This window comes from Mobula hypostoma, chromosome X1, assembly GCF_963921235.1.
Source record: "Mobula hypostoma chromosome X1, sMobHyp1.1, whole genome shotgun sequence".
Taxonomy (NCBI): Eukaryota; Metazoa; Chordata; class Chondrichthyes; order Myliobatiformes; family Myliobatidae; genus Mobula; species Mobula hypostoma.
Window position 1 is genome coordinate 38549819 of NC_086128.1, and position 21730 is coordinate 38571548.

General features: G+C 39.0%; 1 protein-coding gene across 4 annotated transcripts in view; it reads right to left on the minus strand.

Annotated features, from left to right (window-relative positions):
- etv4 (ETS variant transcription factor 4) overlaps positions 1-21730 on the minus strand; it is a 117527-nt gene that overhangs the window by 89607 nt on the left and 6190 nt on the right. For 3 of the 4 annotated variants that reach the window (XM_063036973.1, XM_063036969.1, XM_063036970.1), the window contains 4 exons: positions 10104-10216; positions 9612-9699; positions 9446-9493; positions 4395-4448 (listed from right to left, as the gene is read on the minus strand). In XM_063036973.1, coding sequence (XP_062893043.1) covers positions 4395-4448; positions 9446-9493; positions 9612-9699; positions 10104-10160 — 247 coding nt within the window. In that variant the 5' untranslated portion in view covers positions 10161-10216. Of the gene's footprint in view, positions 1-4394; positions 4449-9445; positions 9494-9611; positions 9700-10103; positions 10217-14750; positions 14808-21730 lie in introns of all 4 variants that reach the window. The other variant, XM_063036971.1, reaches the window with a different exon arrangement.

The window sequence follows — 21730 nt, forward strand, 5'->3', positions numbered from 1 at the left end:
AATGGTGGATTTCCCCCATTTTGGATCTGCCCCTCCCCTCCCACTTTCAAATCTCTTACTAGCTCTTCCTTCAGTTAGTCCTGACGAAGGGTCTCGGCCCGAAACGTCGACTGTACCTCTTCCTAGAGATGCTGCCTGGCCTGCCGCATTCACCAACACTTTTTATGTGTGTTGTTTGAATTTCCAGCATCTGCAGATTTCCTCATGTTTGCACTGATCTAATAATTCTGGATTTGAATTGTAATCAGTGATACCCACCTCAACCAGCATGCATTTAGATTATTATTAAATTAAGCTTGCAAGCAATCTCAAAAAGCTGAATCCTGTTCTTTTTTTTAAATAAATGAATACAGAAGGTAACATTGCATTTTCATCCATGTTCAGCGTCTAATAAAGCAAGCCATCTGGGAAGGTAAACTTACAGAAAGACAGACCAAAATTTGCAAATCCTGGCTTTTTCTATCATGCTACAAGTACACAGAGAGACATACTCTGCAATCTCACATGGACACGATGAATTTGCCAGTGCAAATCCAAGTTAAAAACTAGTGATTGCTTTGTGAGTTTCTCGAGTAAAATTAACTGAGTCGTAGAGGTAAAGCTGGTATTCAACAGGTCAGGTAGCATCTGTGGAGGTGGAAACGAAGTGATCACGCTGGAATGTTCGCTCTGTTTCTCGTTCCACAGGTACTCCCTGACAGCTGATTATCTCCAGAATTTCCTATTTTTATTTCAAATTCCCAGTATTTGAAGCATCTAGTTTCTAAAGGCAAGGAAAACTCCAGGTTTAATCCCTCTGATACTACGTTAGCTCCCCCAGAATAGCAGTACAACTATTAGAATTAATGTTTCTGAATCATAAAATGAGACCTAACCACCAGTCAGGAATCTCATTTCAGGCCTGTCCTACTGGAGCAGAGACAGAGACAGTTATTGTCTAATACTAAAACTAAAGAGGAGGGGGGACAGAGAGAAAAAGAAAGAGGGGAGAGACCAAAGCAGAGAAAGACAAACAAAAAGAGAGACCCAGAGACAGGCAGAAAGAGACAAACAGAGAAGACACAGGGAAAGAATACAAACAGATATTCAATCACTTAACATTGTGCAATTGAAAATCAATTTTCTTTTTCCTGAATGAAATACGAAAATTGCCACTGCTGAGTGATTTGACAGAATACCGTCGAGTGAATTACTGTGACACATTGATGAATGGGCTGGGGGAGTTATCCTTTGCCCAATGCTCTTTTTGGTATACAGTTTGGGGAAATGAGCACCACATTTGGTCACTAACAGGACATCTTGTTCTTCACACTGCCATACACGATCAGGTTTCACTATCACGCGTCTTTTATTTACCTTATCATCCACCTGTTCTCCCCATCCCCTGCAACACGACCCAACCCATACATTTCATTCTCCTGCGTCTCAACTAAAGCACATCCCTTCATCATCCCTTCCTTCATACTGACCAAAGCTCAGACAAATGATTGTTCACCTACAGTCCTTACCAAAACATAGGCTTCGGGCATTCATGCCCTCCTCACTACCAAAGCACAGGCCTCAATTGTTCATATCCACATCTTCCCAACCCCCAAGGTGCCAGGACCCCGTTATTATCCCCAAACCTAAGTAGAGCAGAGAGCCCAATCAATCATCCCCTTCTCCCCCACCAAAGGCAGATCATCATTGTTCCCTCCCACAACCATAGACAGCATACAGCTGTTCCCACTCCCTGCCCCCACACCAGATGTTGGCCTCCATTTTAACTCTGGACAACTGAAGACTGGAAGGACAAAGACAGGAAGGAGCCAATGCACAGGATTGGAAAAAGCTGCAGAGGATTGAAAACTCAGCCATCTCCATCATGTGAACTAACCTCCCTACCATCAACGACATCAATGTCTGCCAGAGAAAGCAGGATCTCCCAGTGGCCACACATTTTAATCCCACATCCCATTCCCATTCTGACATGTCTATCCACGGCCTCCTCTACTGTAAAGATGAAGCCACACTCAGGCTGGAGGAACAACACCTTATATTCTGTCTGGGTAGTCTCCAACCTGATGGCATGAACATTGACTTCTCTAACTTCTGTTAATGCCCCACCTCCCCCTCGTACCCCATCCGTTATTTATTTATATACACACATTCTTTCTCTCACTCTCCTTTTTCTCCCTCTGTTCCTCTCACTATACCCCTTGCCCATCCTCTGGGTACCCCCCCCTTTTCTTTCTCCCTGGGCCTCCTGTCCCATGATCCTCTCATATCCCCTTTTGCCAATCACCTGTCCAGCTCTTGGCTCCATCCCTCCCCCTCCTGTCTTCTCCTATCATTTCAGATCTCCCACTCCCCCTCCCACTTTCAAATCCCTTACTCACTCTTCCTTCAGTTAGTCCTGACGAAGGGTCTCGGCCCGAAACGTCGACTGTACCTCTTCCTAGAGATGCTGCCGGGCCTGCTGCGTTCACCAGCAACTTTGTGTGTGTGTTGCTTGAATTTCCAGCATCTGCAGATTTCCTCGTGTTTACGACATCAATAGGTGATGTCTCAAGAGGTGGCATCCATCATTAAGAGCTCTCACCATCCACGACATGCCCTCTTCTAACTGCTACTACCAGGGAGGAGGTACAGGAGCCTGGAAATACACACTCAACATTTCTTCCCCTCTGCCATCAGATTTCAGAATGTTCCGTGAACACCGCCTCACTTTTTGCACTACCTTTTTTTAATACATTTCTTATAGTAATTTATAATCATTTTTCACCTATTGCTCTGAGCTGAAAAACAAATTTCACAACGTGTCAGTGATAATAAACCTGATTATTGCAATTATACTCAGCCCAATTGCATGCATACACTAACTTTTCTAGGCCAAACTCTGTCAACTAAAAAGCAAAGTGTTTGAGCCAAAATAGCTTTAAATTAACTAAAAGCTTTCCCTTGCTGACTGGATATGGAACTGTGATTGCGTTAGCATGCAACTCCATGGCAGTTCTCTATTAATGCTGGTGCTCTAAAACGCTGGGGGAAAAAAATCAATAGAAAATGTTACTACAAATGCATCTGTCAATAAAGAAATCCTTTACTTGCGAGTAGGTAAGCTGTGAGGGTAAAATAAATTCCATCTGGCAGACCTATTTAGTTTCTATAGACAATATATGTTACGCAACAAGTCATTTCTCTAGCAAGGGGCACTTGTAGATCTGTCAGCACTACATCACCAGTAAAACAAACTAATGGCCATATATGGAAGCACTTCCTGCCCATAATGACCTGTTGCAGCCAACTCTTACTGTTATAGATTACAAACAACCCATTCATAAAATCGAAAGAGCCGCCTGCTTTCACCTCATGGGTCAGCGTTGGAGGAGGGGCACCATCTCACATGGCAAACAAAAAGTGCCTCCTGAAGGAAGAAAACAACTGAGCGGGAGACAGGTTGGATTAGAGATCCTTTGTGATATATTTACACTGCAGGCTTCAAATATGCAATACCTGTTGAAACTCTCAGTCCTCACAGAAACCCTCTTATTTATAGGTGTCTCTTTACAGTTTAGAAGTGCAGCTCCTGTTGTGTTTGCATGCCAAGTTTCTTATCCCCAAACAATCCAGGCTCAATAAAATATAGGTTTTATGACGTAGGAGTGACAATAGTGAAAACATATGTGGAAGGAGTGCATGCTTCTTTCCTGCACTCCTTTATAGCATGCACAGGATGGAAAAAATCTGCAGAAAGTTGCAAACTTAGCCTGCTTCGTCATGGTCACTAGCATCCCCAGCAATGAGGAAATCTTCAAAAGGCGATGCCTCAAAACGGCGAAGGTCTCACATCACCCAGGACGAGCTCTCTTCGCATTACTACCATCAGAGAGGAGGTACACGAGCCTGAAGACACACACTCAACATTTTACAAACAGTTTCTTCCCCTCCACTATCAGATTTCTGAATGGACAACGAACCAACCCATGAACACTCCCGCGCTATTTTTTACTCTCTTTTTGCACTTACTTAATTTATATAATTATTAAATATTTAGATGTTTATAAAATATTTTATATTTCTTATTGTAATTTATAGTTTTTTTATGTATTGCTATCTACTGCTGCCGCAAAACAACAGATTTCGCAACGTGTCAGTGATATTAAATTTGATTCTGAATTATTTTTTCGTTCAAATTTCCCAAATAGTCTTGATTTCTTTCTCCACCCAAGCCTGCACCACACCTGCCAAATCACATGGTTGTGTGTATAGCACACACAAAAGGAACTTTAGTAGTGTAGCTGTAGGGAAATGTTTGCTTTGTGGAGCCCAATCCTGTATTGGGCATTTACTGAAGAGAGACTTCCATATCAGCACATAAATCACTGATTAAATGTGAAAAGAACTGTACTCACGGCTTTCACAGTGATAATCCGGCACAAACTGCTCATCGCTGTCTGGCACCTGAGCTGGAATATGGAGGGAGGAAAATTTTAGAATTTTGAATACGTGACAACTGCTTTCCATTGTAAAATACAGTCAAGGTAACAAGAAGTTACAAGATCTTCAGTACAACTATTGTATTGTGCTGGGCTCTCGATGTTAAGTGTCAGTACTGGATAGGTCATTATGATGGGGTATTTGGGAATGATGATGATCCACATTAAGCCAGATCCTGCCCTTTGATCAGTATTTGCACGTGCACGTTTTAACAAGGGCCTCCAGTGATCACGAGAGAATTGACTCACACAGCCTTTAACTCGTAATGTTCACAGCACCTTGATGATATAGAGGAGCGATTGCCTTGGAATTTCTTTGCCTTTTTTTATTTTAAGTTATTTATTCACAGGATGCGGATCTGCTTCTATTGTCCACCCCTGGCGAGGGAGTTTAAAAAAATCAACCATGTTAACAGGTCTGGAGCCACATATTGGCCAGTGTGGCCAATGTCATTCCCAGAGAATACTAGTGAACCAGCTTTCTGTAGTTTCACAGTCACCATTGGTATTGATATTGCTTTATTATTTCACATATACCAAGGTACAGTGAAAAGCTGGTCCTGCATACTGTTTCCACAGATCAAATCATTACACGGTGCACTGAGCTAAAATGAACTAAAACAATAATAATGCAGAATAAAGTGTAAAATCTATCGAAACATTGCAGCTCTGGTAAATGATAAAGTGAAAGATCTTAACAAGGTAGACTGCGAGGCCAAGAGCTTATCTTGTTATACCTCTTATAATAGCTTAAAAAAATCTACATTAAATTTAAATTTGAATTTAAGTACTCCAGCTGCTATGATAGGAATCCAATGCTTTTCATTTGGTGGAGACCAAACGAAAAGCATTCTGAACACATGATGCTCCCTCAACTCAGGTCTATAAAGACCAGCAAGATAAAAGTTAGTGCATTCATTCACTAAGTAACTGGAAAATAGATCCCTTAATCTGTTTAACATAATCCATTTTAACTTTCCAACTAGATTGAGCATCAATAAAACCAAAATTTTATTACTTTCACAATACAAGCTACGTCTATGATTGATCTTTTCAAACAAAGTGAATGGGTACAGGTCTCTGGGGTGTTTGCTGGGTTGCTGCCTGACAGTACAATAAGCCTTAGACACTCAAACAAGGTGGTACTCAACTAGCAGTTAACAGAGAGACCATTCATCACTAGACCAATGTATATAGCAAGCAAATTGGGAAGGATTTTGCACCATTCCTCACTACACCTTACTAATGACATTGATAGTAGCAATTCAATTCACTATGGAACTAAATAGATACTCTCGTAACCAAATGCAGCTGAAACTATCCAGAATTCAAAACTTAAATTATCTGCTGTTGTAGTAAGCCAGTGGAATACTTAAAAAGGAGAACTGCAATTATTTTTTACTCCATCACACATTGTTACAAGACCATAGGAGTAGAATTAGGTTATTTGAACCATCGAATCTGCTCCGCCATTCTACCGTGTCTGATTTATTATCCCTCTTAACCCTGTTCTCCTGCCTGCTCCCCGTAACCTTTGAATCCCTGACTGATCAAGAACCCATCAACCTCCGCTTTAAATGTATCTAATGACTTGGCTCCCACAGCCATCTGTGGCAATTAATTCCACAGATCCACTACCCTTTGACTAAAGAAATTGCCCCTCATCTCTGTTCTAAAGGGATGTCCTTCTGTTCTGAGGTTTTGTCCTCTGGTCCTAGACTCTCTCCACTATAGGAAACATCCTCTCCTCATCCACTTTATCTATGCTTTTTGATATTTGATGGGTTTCAAACAGATCCCCCGCTCATTCTTCTAAACTCTAGTGATCACAGGTCCAGAGTCATACGCGCCTCATACATTAACCCTTTCCTTCCCAACATCATTGTCATGAACCTCCTCTGGACCCTCTCCAATGCCAGTACATCTTTTTTTTGTTTAAAAAGATAAGGGGCCCAAAATTGCTCATAATACTCTGTGCAGTCTGACCAGTGCCTTATAAAGTCTCAGCATTATCTCCTTGCCTTTATATTCTAGTCCTCTCAAAATTCATGCTAACATCATATTTCCTTTTCTTAACACTGGCTCAACCTGCAAGTTAACTCTTTGGGAATCCTGCACACTGGCTCAGTGATCACTGTTTGTAAATACATACTGCAAAATTCTAGCTAGAAATGACAGCATAAGAAATTGTTTTCTAACATATAAAATATTTAACTTAGTGATTAGTGTTACTATTTGGTCAATTGTAGTATTTGCCAGTCACACGTAACCCAAGTAATGTCAAACCAAACTTTTAGCATTCTAAGAAGACTCCAGATCCCTCTCATGCACCACTGTGTGCCATCCCGAGGAGCATTGAAACAGCATGGTTGCACATGGCAAGGGTACCGACTTAATACACCTTGCATTGTAATTGAACTTGCCATCAAACTTTGAAGTCTTAATATTCATTAATGGCAGTAGAAATAATGATGAAACATTACAAAACTCGCAATCTTGGTGGGGTCTTACATGCAATAGAGAACATATCAGTCCACTGCCTGCAATATTCCACACATAGGAATGAGCTCTGTGCTTTCCCTAAATTATGAAACGCTGTGTTAGATGGAGCAGATTTCAACTGATTGAGAAAACATGGTGCTCAAATCATTGGCAAAATATTTTATTTATTATTCAACGACAATTACACAATTTTAAATAAGAAAAAATATGCAGATGCTGGAAATCCAGCTCCAAATTTTCTCCAGCATTGTGTGCGTGTTGCACACAATTTTAAGGTCAGCTGTGGTTATTTTCTCTTAAAGTAGTAATCTATTTCTACTGGCTGATCTTCGAGCTTTTATTATGTGGAATAATATAACTTGGCTCTAATTAATATACTAATAATATTGATAAGCATTTAAAATTTATATCTCCACATGGGAAATAATTCAAAAATTATAATAGCCTTCTCACTTTTACTAAATATTCATCTATTAATCCATGGTTACAAAATCAAAATTACTCTATCATGAAATATAAAGCAATATGAAAATTGAAATAATGTGCACAGCAAACAAATGAGGAAAAACAGAAAAAACAAAAACAATTTGACCAATAAATCATACCAGCCTGTGAAAATAAAAAAGTTGAAAAGAGACTCCGAAATGGGAGAATAGAAATGAAGACTTTTTAAATTCTAAAATTCTGAATGAAAGACTGATAATGACAAGATACAGAATAAATCTATCAGCAAAGAAAGATCAAGCAAGGTTGAAATAGACTCCAAATATGTTCTCTGAACGAAAAAGATCCTTTATGCCTCTCCAATATTTCCTGTTTTTAATGAGAATTAAGGAGTATTCTTGGTCACTACACAAAGCAGAATTAAATGAGATATTGAGAGGTAGAACTCTAATCAGAAGTCAAACACCAAAAAAATACCACACGAAAAGAATCAGGCTCTAACTCCAGATTAAACAATACACTTTTACCCATCCAGAGCTGCAAACACTGGCTCTTGCTGCAATATATCTCCTTGAGTGCAGGCAGATCGTTAAGTGCATCACCCATTCTCTGTCTAACAGAATGACCAGTTTGACCAGGGGAGGGCAAACCTGGATCCAGTCTTCACCTGTCACACACAAGCACACATTCTAGCCAGGAGTTTGAGGACAGATCAACTTTCTTCCTACCTGGGCAGTGAGGCCATCGGTCCTCGAAGTTCACAGAACAGGACAGTGAGGAGATCATTTGGATCTCTGGGCCCATTCTGGCTGTTTGGAAGCCCTACCCACTTAGTCCCAGTCTCCAGACCTTCCCTCATTGGTGTCTTTTTTTTCCATTGTAAATTACAATTCAGCACCAATTTGGACAATTTAACCCACGCCCACATTTTTTTTCTTCTTTTAAAAACGACTTTTCCTTTGGCTAGGAAAATCAATAGGTTTGGCAATACTACTGGAGAAACACTACACCTTACTTTCAATCAATAACAAAGGGCACACAAGCATAAATTAACAATTCATTCAAGACATACTAAATCTAGATGTAGAATTCATTACAAATTTACAGTGAACGAGTTGCAAATGAGGTGAGCTGTTGACCCTTAATTCTGATTAAAATTAAACTAAAATACATGAAGGTGGACAATTTATTTTGAAAAGGATGTGAGTTACTTAAATCAGAAAGGTTAACTCCATGGGCTGCCTGAACACGTATTTTACATAGCTCTTGATGATTGTGTTGCTGTTATCAGATTACAATCCAGACAAAGGATTAAGAGGAGATACTTCTCCTTTAAACCCCCAACCTTTCAGAACTTTTCAAATAGCGTTGGGGTAAACCGAATCATCCCATCTTTTGCACAATCATATACATAATACATAAACGGACGGTTCCAACGATTTCAGAAATTCTCTGCAATTTCGTTGCAGAGACATCAAATTATGCAGACAATGTGTCTAAACACTGTCTTGCGTGCTATCAGACGATGGACTCAATTTGAGTCGCTTTTTTGAGCAAAAGAGTAGCCAGTCACTCGTTCATCTCCTATCCTGAAAAGAAGTCCTCTACAACAGTTTTATTAGCCGTAAACCGGTGCATGTGCTTTGAAATTTCTTGGTTATAAAAATTTGGCACCGTAAAAGTCAATATCAGAAGAGAATTTAAAAAAATAAAATGTCGCGAGTTGCCAGTCTCACTTGGTTCAGATTCTGGTCAGCTCAGAGAGTGGACCTAAAAAAACTCAGTTGTAACTATCAAAATATGCTGGCGGGTTGTACCGAGCACGGCGGCCGAGGAATCATGCCCCGCTGATGTTTGAAGAGATTAAGAGGTGTCATTAACTGAACTATTAACCTTTGGCGATAAATGGACGGGGGGAGGGAACAAAAATGAATAGCGAAACAAAGAAAGAAATAATTACAACGAAAAGGTCCCCACATCGCGAACTGAAGGATTATATACAAAAATATTTTTGAACTCACCTTCTGCAAGCCATGCTTCTTGAAGTTGACTTAAATCCTGGAAAAGATCTGAAAAGGAAATAATTTTCCAAATGTAAAACTAAGTGGGGATTTGATTAAAAGTGAAGCTTTCGCAATGTAGATTTATTATTTTATTTAAGATATATGAAAAGCCTGATATTGTTACCTTCTGTGTCCGGTGTTAATTCTTTGGCGATGTACCTCCTCTTCCTGGCAATCACAGCCCGTTCCAACGTCCCAGGATCATGCGCTTTCTACAGTGAGAATTTTCAAGGAGCATTTGGAATCACAATCAGAATCAAGTTTAATATCGCCGGCATATGTTGTGAAATTTGTTGTTTATCAGCTGTAGTCAACTTTACCTGTCAGTCTGATTCAATCATGCAACAAACACATGGAGTCAAACAGTTGATATCACCTCCCCGCCGCCTATTTCTTTTGATTTTTGTTAATTTCACGATCTTGGTTGTCATTTTAATAACGTGATTGCAAACAAATTTTGTTTCATTAATAAACCCAATCACTAACAGACACACGCATTCAGCCAGAGCATGCAACTCAAAGCAAACTTTCTCTTAACCTATTCGGATTTTTTTTGGCGTCATTATTTTTCAAAGTTTGACAGAAACCCGAAATTTCGTGGAATGGCCATACTCACATTTGGAAACGTATAAGGCACTTGCTGATCCAAATAACCATCCATCCTGTGCTCCATTGTTAACCGTTTATGAGCATTTAGACGGGATTTAACAACAACAAGCTTCGATCAGCCTGTGGAGACCGGGTGGGGGTTGGGGGGGTTGGAGGGGAGAAAGATCATGAATGAACGAGCGAGGCATGCATAAATAATAAGCTTCATTCACAAAAAAAAAGTCGAAGAGACAGCCCACGGGCACTGAACGGCTGCTCTCCCAGAGAAGCAGACTCTTAAAGCAAGGATGTGCCCATGTTAAGGCGGAGTTGTCTCACTAAAATACAGCCTTTTACCTTTCCGTTTCACTCGAACATGAGGTGAACACAGTCGCTGATTTTGATTTAAGTTGGTGGAAGTGGAGACTTTGTCGAAGATGTTAATCGCGCGAGCTGAAAAATCTACCATTTTTGCCGTTGTTTGGAAGTATATTTAACAGAGGCTTTGTTAACATCAGCACCTAGTTAACATCCGTGAAATGTATCAAGAGTGATTTTACAGTGTTAAAACATGATGCAGTTTGTTCCAGGGAGAAGCAGTCTTAATCCAAATCAGGGAGAAAGATCGCGGGTTCAAACCCCAGTCCAGACAATGCAGAATGTAATCCAGACTGCCATATCCTGCAGTAAACAGACTAGGATGACGACCGCCAGGAACACTTGCAAAGTGGTTTTGAGATTGATTGTGCTGACTGGTCTCCTACTGTGGCATTACAGAAATGTTAAATGTAATATTAATTATGTTATAATATGAGGCTATCTTCAACAGGTGATGCCTCAGAAAGGCAGCATCCATCATTAAGGTCCCCCATCACCCATGACATGTCCTCTTCTCATTGCTACAGTTAGAGAGGAGGTACAGGAGCCTGAAGACACACACTCAACATTTTAGCAACAGCTTCTTTCCGTCTGCCATCAGATTTTTAAACACACAATGAACCCGTGAAAACTACTTCTCTATTTTTTGCTCTTTTTGCACTCCTTATTAAAGTATTTATACATTTCTTATTATAATTTATACTATATATTATGTATTGCACTGCACTGCTGCCGCAAAATAACAAATTTCACAACTTTTATCAGTGATAATAAACCTGATTCTGAATATGGACGAATAAATCAGAAGACCTTGTCAAGAATCTCAAGGCAAAATTCTGAGCATCAGATGAGAAAGTAAAAATTTGCCAACTATTGAATTATTGTAAAATCCCTCTGACATTCTCTTAGAGAAATAAATGACTTCCTTGCTCTTTCTTCCCCATACGTAACCAATAAATGTATGTTACAAAATAACAAGGATATATGTGCTTCAGAAGTGGTGACATATTTTAGGATTCCCCGTGGACGTGAAAGCTGCTATATAAATGTAAGTTAATTTACTTGTGTTAACACCTCTGGTATGCACAGCACAATTTGAAATATTAACTTTTTACGAGACTGGCTGACAATCTAAATGTCGGCAGCATTTTCTGTCTGTGTCCTGGAACCTAAAATAAGCCCCTGTTCATCTCATTTTACTGGCAATTAAATTTGGGAATTTAACAAAATGTCTGTGATTTATTTCAGAGTCAGGAAGTGCTTTGTTTAGAAGGATAGTCCTTCATTTCAGAATATTTTCTGCAAACGCCTGTGTATAAAATAAAAGCTGAAACTCAGTTAAATTATTGTTAGTGGGTCAGGCAAATGATAAAAGACTCCAACAAAAGCACAATCAAAACAAAGGATTCAGGTAGTAATGAAATAAAGGCACAAGCATACTGTATAAGTATCTTCAATAAGAAAAAATTAAATATATAGATGATGGGCTTTTTAATCTCTTGATTTAGCCCCCGAGGATAAGATTTTATGGCACTTTCTTTAAGTAATAGATTATTTTATACCATACATAAGGATTGTCTAACAGTGTTTACTTCTGATTGTTATTTTTGAGATAGGGATTTTCTTTGACTTAGTTACACAATACTTTGTGACACAATCTACACACATTATAACTGATCACAGATTTTGAAAGTTAGAAACATAGAAACATAGAAAATCTACAGCACAATACAGGCCCTTTGGCCCACAAAGCTGTGCCGAACAGTCCTTCCTTCTTGCAGCAATACATTTATATCTCAGAGTTAATTATATGATTTGTACTATAATGTCCATTTCCTGATGACAGACTTTGATTATTACTTGCTCATGCATCACCACATACAAGGCAGAAAGTTTCTGTATTTAACCCACTAAACCGTTTCATGATGCATATAGCAACATTCACAACAAGTACATTATTAGATAGCAAACTGTAAGATTATCAACATGTGGTATTAAAAGAATACAGTATTCAACATGCAGTATATTCTTCTCACGATACACAAAAAACTACAGCAAACTGTCAGGTTGGCTGAAAAGGTCATTGGCTGCAGTCTACCATCACTGCAGACTTGTATGTGTCCAGGACAAAGAAGTGGGCAGGAAAAATCATTGTGGACACCACCCACTTTGCAAACTACCTTTTCCAAAAGCTCCCTTCGGAAAGTGCTATGGGCTATTAAAACAAATAGTTCACACAGTATTGAAGGTTTCTTCCCCCAGGCAGTTAATCTGATCAAACATTCCAGTCAGCCCCACCCCACCCACCTCTATCTATTATCCCCATCACTGCACTGTAAACACTTTAAACCACTTTGTGTAATGCTGTTTACATTGTAAGTACATGCGGGTAGTTATGTATTTATGTACATTTTATTCCATATCCGTACTTTAACCTCCAACTTTATAGTTTATATAATTCTTTATTCTTTAGGATTGTTGAATGTTGTTTATTGTTGTATGTCACACCAACACACCACAGTACATTCCTAATACGTGCAAAAGTATAAAGTGAATAAAGTTGATCCCTGAACCTTGATGTAATATGTATTTAATCCAAATAAAAGTATTAATAAATAGGAGTAATTCAATCCACTTATCTATGTGACTAAATAGCAGATATGGGTGAGTGCATCAATAGCAGTAAGATGTGGTTTTAGAATAAAAGTATTAATATCTGTAAGGATTTAATTGATTTGAAAGATGTTTTTATCAATGTGAAATGACTTTAATTGGCCATGTGAACTGTTTTGCAGCCATATCCTGGGGTGATTAGCAGCCTTTATGAAAGATGAAATACATGACTGTCTTCAGATACCCTTACTTTGATGAAGTGCTCTTGATGGCACACTTTAGCATACAGTGAGTACCTCTGCTCACTGAGGAGTTCTGAACGTAGAGAATATTGTCAGTCATCCAGACCACCTTGAAATTGCAAGAAATTCAGAGAAAATGAAGAAAGAAAGTAAAGAAGTAATGGGATATATAGTCTGAGATCCACTACAGATGTTCATTGACGGTGGCTGCATGTTCAACTGCCACATTTAAGAGAAATTTAGATAAGCACATGGGTGTGAGCACGTGGCTAAGTGGTTAAGGCATTGGACTAGCGACCTGAAGGTCGTGAGTTCGAGCCACAGCCGAGGCAACATGTGTTGTGTCCTTGAGCAAGGCACTTAATCACACATTGCTCTGCGACGACACTGGTGCCAAGCTGTATGGGCCCTAATGCCCTTCCCTTGGACAACATTGGTGTCGCGGGGAGGGGAGACTTGCAGCATGGGCAACTGCTGGTCTTCCATACAACCTTGCCCAGGCCTGCGCCCTGGAGAGTGAAGACTTTCCAGGCACAGACCCATGGTCTCGCAAGACTAACGGATGCCTTTATACATGGATGGGAGGGGTATGGAGGGCAATGGTCAGGGTGCAGGTCAATGGGATTAGATAGAATAGCAGTTTGACTCAGATTATATAGGCCAAAGGGCCTTATTCTGTGTTGTAGTGCTTTATGATTTTAAAATATGCCATTTTCTGTAATTCATTCAGATTAAACAAGTTATTCAAATTAATCCTTTCATTATATGCACATTTTACATGCAAAAAGCACCAGCAAATTTTTATCGGATTATTTTGGAAACAGTTCTATTTTAACTTCATCAGTCCACAGGATTTGTTTCCAAAATGCATCCTTTGAACCTTTTGAATAGAACTTTTTGGCCGCAATTAGCAAAGGTATGTTTGGAGAAAAAAGGGTGCAGGATTTCATGAAAAGAACACCTCCTCAACTGTTAAGCATGGGGGTGGATCGATCATGCTTTGGGCTTGTGTTGCAGCCAGTGGCATGGGGAACATTTACTCGTAGAGGGAAGAATGAATTCAATTAAATACCAGCAAATTCTGGGAGCAAACATCACACTGTCTGTAAAAAAACTGAAGATGAAAAGAGGATGGCTTCTACAACAGGATAATGATCCTAAGCACATCTCAAAATCCACAATAGACTACCTCAAGAAGCGCAAGCTGAAGGTTTTGCCATGGCCCTCACAGTCCCCTGACCTAAACATCATTGAGAGTCTGTGGATAGACCTCAGAAGAGCTGTGCATGCAAGACGGCCCAAGAATCTCACAGAACTAGAAGCCTTTTCCAAGGAAGAATGGGCAAAAATCCCCCAAACAAGAATTGAAAGACTCTTAGCTGGCTACAAAATGTGTCTACAAGCTGTGATACTTGCCAAAGGAGTTGTTACTAAGTACTGACCGTGCAGGCTGCCCAAACTTTTTCTTCGGGCCCTTTTCCTTTTTTGTTATTGTGAAACTGTAAAAGATGGAAATAAAGAAGTTTTCTTGCTTAAAGTATTAAAGAAATGTGTCATCTTTTACTTTATGCCTTTTGGAAATCAGTTTATCTTTTACTCACTTAGCTATTCACAGTAACAGAAATTTTGATCAGGTGTGCCCAAACTTTTGCATGCCACTGTAAACACAAGAGATCCTGCAGATGCTGGAAATCCTGAGTAACGTACACAAAGTGCTGGAGGAACTCAGCAGGTCAGGCAGCATCGATGGAAATGAATAACCAGTCAATGCAGTTTATGTAATTTATACTGTATCCATCTTCAGTATGGTCAAAATCACAGGCTTCTGTGATTCATCAGCTTCCATTACTACAGGGAGGAGTCTCATTTATTGTGGTAAATACATTTATAGCTACCCTAATGTAATTGATGTCCCAGGATACTGCACAATCCTATAACTTAGTGTTACATTTTTATTTTTAATGACTTCTCTTGCTCATTTTAAATGTTATAATGTGAGTATATAAATAAAAAAAATGTTCAAGAGACTTATTTTCAATAAAGATGAATGATAATCTTCAATGGTTTCAGGTGAAGTAAAGCCCTGAACTATTTGATCTCATTTTCATCATTGACTCTCTACATTATAGAGCCACTTCTGATAATCACCACTCTTCCAAGCAGTTCATTCAAGCTATTAAAATACCTTCAATATAAAGAATATTTCTTGGCTGTTTGTCTTAAAGCTGCCAGCCACGACTTCATATTTATGACCTTCTGCCTTCCTGCCATGTAACATGTAAAAATATTAACACAAGAGATTCTACAAATGCTGAAAATCCAGAGTAACACACACAAAATCCTGGAGGAACTCAGCAGGTCAGGCAGCATCTACGGAAAAGAATACAGAGTCGACGTCTCGATAAAAGTTGACCTCTTGACCAGAAATGTCAACTCTTTTTTATTCATTTTCACAGATGCTGCCAGAACTGTTGAGTTTCTCCAGCATTTTGTGTCTGTTACTACACAAAAATATTATTTGGAATGTAGATTGTATTGTCCAGAGACATCTCTCTTCTTTTAACAAATATTTTAAAGTACATTTGTCTAAATTATGACTGCTAAGTGTGATAATAGCTATTTTGGATCATTTTGCCTTCCTCTGGAATCTTGCCTAGGACTTCCTGCCATGGGTCTTAGTTGTATATCTGATGCAATTTAAATGAATCATGGCATTTCCTGTATAATGTTTCTTTGGACCAGTACAAGGGCAACTAGTCAGTGTTCATCCTAGAGCTACCTTTCATGGTCATTCCCAAGACAATGATGTTTTCCAAATGATCTCTGGTCTGGAGCTGTCTCTAGGGTAAATGCCATATTTACCTTTTTTTTGCCTCCATTCCTATTTTACTAATCTCACACTCTGTCCACTCCCAACCTCAACGCAACAATTGCCCAAATACTTTTTGTTGCCTTGATCCAATTATGTCCTGGATACTTGAATGGCTATCCTTGCCTTTTCCTGCGCCTCTCCCAGACCACTTCTCCTGGCACGTTCCTCTATCCCTCTGCAAACCCAGGTCTGGAGGCCAGACAATGAATTTTTCTCTGCTGCTGAAGGTTGCAACGACAGATCAAGGGACAAAATGGCTGCCGTTGCACCATGCACCAATATTTCAGCATGTCCATTATGGAGCACGACAGTTAGAATCCATCAGTGCCGTATGCCTTGATAATGGATTGCAGTTATAGCTTACTGAACTTAGTTACCCTCATTAACTTTGTACATTGCTAAATTTCTACAGAATGGACTATTAGGGCATCAACATCAACCGTGATACCAATAACACCAAATCAGAACGGAACACAAATAAAATAAACTGTGGTGAATACAGTGTATGGAATGCTTGCCTTCATAGATTGGGACATAACCCTCTCTGTGGTGCAGTTATCAAATATAATAGATACATCTGGAGGGATTCCTAAGCAGTAATTTTGGAAAGACATTTGCATTATAGATGTACAGCAAGTGAGCTACAATCACTGACACCCCCCCCCCCAACCCTACAGTGATAGTAATGACTCTCCTTGGTATATGTTCCTAATGTAATGGAAAGCTACAATAGGCTCCTGTGAGTTGCATTACGTGTTACTGAACAGGGGATGGATTGTGGTGCAAGGAGATTGCAATGGCTTGGCACCAATTTCAGATAGCTTTTTCACTCAATGTCAGCCACGTCTCAGTGAGCAGCCCTCTGGCCTCCGGTCCAAAGGATCATGGGGTTGAATCCAGCATCGGTGGCTGGGGTACAAAATAACAAGCAGACTCGTACTTCATTACAGCAAGAACAAATAATAAAATGTATCATCATCTGTTCACTCTAATTGTTGTTTAAAAACACCAGCGTTGCTATTTCAAAGATGAGCAAAGTACTCTGATGTCAAAGGCCACTCATCAATATAAAAAAGCCCACCTCATTATTGTCATGCTGCTGTTGTGGGAGCTTGCTATGCACAAATTGACCAATACATTTCCTACCCTTTGAAAGTAATTGCACTTCTTCACTGCAAAACACTTTAGGATATTCTGAAGGGTACAATATACCCTCAGCGGCCAGTTTTTTTAGGTACACCTGTACACTTGCTCATTAATGCAAATATCTATCAGTCAATCCTGTGGTAGCAACTCAATGCATGCAGTGAGTTGCTGCCACATGATTGGTTGATTAAAGCATGCAGACATGGTCAAGAGGTTCAGTTGTTGTTCAGACCCAACATCAGAATGGAGAAGAAATGTGATCTAAGTGACTGACTGTGGAATGATTGTTGGTTTCAGATGGGGTGGTTTGACTATCTTGGAAACTGCTGATCTCCTGGGATTTCCACACACAACAGTCTCTAGAGTTTACAGAAAATGGTGCAAAAACAAAAAAAATATACAGTGAGTGGGAGTTCTGTGGGCAAAAACACCCTGTTAATGAGAGCGGTTAGAGGAGAATGGCCAGACTGGCTCAAGTTGACAGGAAAGTGACAGTAACTCAAATGACCACGTGTTACAACAGTGGTGTGCAGAAGAGTATCTCTAAATGCACAACACATCGAACCTTGAAGTGGATGGGCTACAGCAGCAGAAGACCACGAACATACACTCAGTGGCCATTTTATTAGGTACAAGAGGCTCCTAATAAAGTGCCACTGAGAAAATTACAAGCTTTTCTTTTATATCATCGTTGTTTATTTCTTGCATGAAAACTAAACATTTGCCAAACTGTTGCGTAGAATTCAATTTTGACAAAAAAAATCTGTCTGGTTAGTCAGTGTAGATTATCTTCCTCCAACAAATTACAAATGGAAAACACTTCCTCCATCTTCCAGCAAACACAATGAGTCAGCTATCTGGCACGGTGAGTAACTGAACCCCAAAGACCAGGAGAGGTTCCATTTCAGTCTCAGGTCTATGCTGCAATGCAATAAGAGGGGTTTTACTGTTGGATTTTTGGTCACCCAGCTAGGGAGATATAATACACCAAGGCTGCCACTACACAGTACACATCTGTTCATAATCTTGAGAGAGAACAGGGTCAGGAATGGATTTGGTTTTTGTGAATGAATAGTGTTCATTTGAGTGAGACAATAAAATCACAGGGAGACGCAACATGGAAATGAGTCTTTGGCCTACTGAGTCCATGTCAACCATCAAGCACCCATTTACACTAATCCTACATTAATCCCATTTTGTTTTATTCCTTCAACAACCCCAGTTTCTACCACTCACCACAAACTGGGGACATTTTACAGAGGGGAATTAACCTACAAACCTGTATATCTTTGGGATATGGGAGGAAATCCATGTGGACACAGAGAAAACATGCAAATTCCACATTTTCTGAAGTCATAAAGCAAGTATTCCATTGCATACTATGTGTGGGAAGGACTGTTATGATATCAGATACAAATAATGAAAGATTGTACATAGACAAAGCAGCTGATATGGGTATTAGTCTGTGTTAACATCAGGCATCAGTTGAAGGTGCTTGGTTGTTCATTGAGAAAAAAAACAGTTCTGATATCTCCAATAAATAGCTCAGAAGTTCTTCTAGGTTCATTATGACATTGTGCTTCCAAGATTTATTTCAAATGAAAAAGATTAAATACAAAAAAATCTCTATACAACACAGAATTATAGCTGACACATTCTCATCCCCTGAAGTTAGCAGCAAAGCATCAGCATTTTTTCCTGCAAAATAATGTTAATGTATCTTTGGTGGTTAACCCTTTCATAGCCACAAGTGTAGCTAGAAATTCTAGCATGGGTTAATACAGCACAGGAATTACACACTAGTAGCACTGGCATTGGGCGCTACCTGGGCAGGTATTGAGCATTTGTTCAAAAGACGTGCACTGACTGCCACTGAACAAACACCTGGGGCACCCCAATGAAGGCCAGGCTCTCCTGCCGGGTGACTTACCTCAGTAAGAGTCCAATCTCAGTTCCCAATCAGACCTATCATTTCTGACTCTCCTCTCTACTCCTCTTCAACCCCCAAACCCAGCTCAGTCCCACAAAAAAAATGCATCAGTCAAATTTCCTGAATTCTACAAACCTTGAAATGAACAATGTCATAAATAAAATAAAACCCCACTATTTGAGTACATTTTCAATCATGCAGCACTGAAATAAACAGCACAATGTACAAAATTTGATTCTCTGACTACCATGTTTGAGCATAGTATATTAAGAAACCAGGTTCACAAATGCATTTCCTATCTCATCTTTACACTTAGAGAAATATTTTCTCTTTAACTTACACACACCATGGCTCAGTCACAGGTAATAAAGATTATAGACGTAATGAAACTGTAAACAACGTGGTTGCCGGTGCGATTGTGTGATTCACCCCATGAAACCTAGATCTGAAGATGTTAAACACTATACTGTACCCTCATTCCCAATTATTGTAGGTAAAGGGCTTTCATGCATTATGTTCTTGTGTTAATATTTTCAAAATATCTAAAACGGTCAGCAACTTATGAAAATGGGGGCATTGTTGATCATTTTAAACACAGCTTCCCCCCTTCTTTAAATGGTCAAATTCATTCTACATATGTTAGATAGGTTGCTGGGATTTTTTTTTTGTTTAAATGAGCACTGGTTAAAGATCTAAAGCTACTAATCACTGATTCAGAGTTTATGAATATCCATCTTTCCACAAAAAACATCAAAGACATTGGCAAAAATAAATATTTTGTCAGCCCTAAGGAAAACACAGCATGTGATTCCTCACATTAGAACAAGGGTAATTGTCAGCGTCCAAATGGGGCAGTGAATTACAAGAATGAAAAGGCCGAAAGGCTGTGTTTGTACTTTCTGGTTAATAAAATTTAGTTAATACAATGTCAACAATGTTTGGAGAAGTGACCTTTATTGTAAAGATCCTTTGTAATCTCTTTACCATTTTTTTCAAATGCTTACACTGACAAAGAATAACAAGCATTTAAAATATCTTTAAATATCATAAAATGATGTATATAACTTAATTCAAATGAAACAATTGAAAGAGACTTTTTGGGTAACTTTTAGCAAGATTTTCAAATTATTCCCCTCAAGAAAAACACTTATTACTAGACAACACATATTTATTTCAGCTCTTTCTCGGTCTTTTTTTTCCTCATATTAATCTGAAAATAATTTACTCTTAATACATTTATAGATGAAGCCTAAAAATATTTAACTTCCAGGAAAAGAACTTTAAAGAGAAGGCAATTTGAAATTTTTGGCTTTTCACTGATAAAAACTTGAAAAAAAATGATAGGCCTATTAAGAAATGATAAGGGTACTTTTTCATGAAATTCCATGCCAGCAATAAATGCCAACTTGACAGAAATTGTACTTCACTCATTTTGGTTTAAGAATGCTGTGGCAGGTTTTTCATGCTGCTCAGGGAGGCCGCAGATTGATCCTGTTTGTGGGAGCCACTGAAGTGAAGTGGGAGAGAAATCTCACTAGAATGCAAAGGTGTTTCCCATTGAATGAAAGAAAACCCAGCATCGAGGATATCTTCAAAAGGCAATCCTATAATGTCATTATTACAGAGTTAGAGTTTGAGACCAAAAGTTGACAAGATATTTTAAGAACAAAAAATTCCAATTTAGCTAAACATTGATATAAATATCAAAACTAAGTCAACATTTTAAAATAAATGTAGAAATCGGTCTCTATCCATTGTCAAATAAGATGAAATATGTTGATATCTGAGTGAAATCAGCAAACGGCATATGAAATCTTCCATTCTGCAATGCCACTGGCCTCTTGGAACCTTTCCACCCATGGTGTACATAACAAAACCCTCCCTATTGTAGATTTCACAAGAGTTTTCCACTCAGGTGTACTGTCGTCCTTACTTTATGCAATCAGTACAGTCTCACGTGGGTGTGATTTCTCCAAGGTTGCACAAATAGAACATATATTGTTTCCTATAGACTTTAAAAGAGGTCTGGGAGACGGTCGTATGTGGTGAAGATTTACATTCCCTAACCTTACTCAAAACCTAGCAGCGTGCCCAGAACTCTCCTTTGATTTAACACGCCAACTAAGGAGCTATGAGTGAAAAATTAAAAAGACAAGTTAAAACATTAACATGGACTGACAAAATGCGTGCACAAGGACATTGTATCACACAAGAAATTTCCATTAGCCTTTAAAAAAACATTTCCTAATGTAGCCCCAATTTAAAAAGGAGAAATGAGAGATATTTGTCGGTGCAGACCACATTCAACTCCAAATAGGAAGGAAGTTTGGGGATTTTTAAAAACTGAACGGTTTTGCAGATTGGAGAGATAGGAGGAATTACATATATTTCATTTCACTTGACAACATGTTTATTTATCCGCAGAGAGTGAACTTTTCATTTTTCAAAAAAAAATGTTGGTTTCCGTTTGGAGT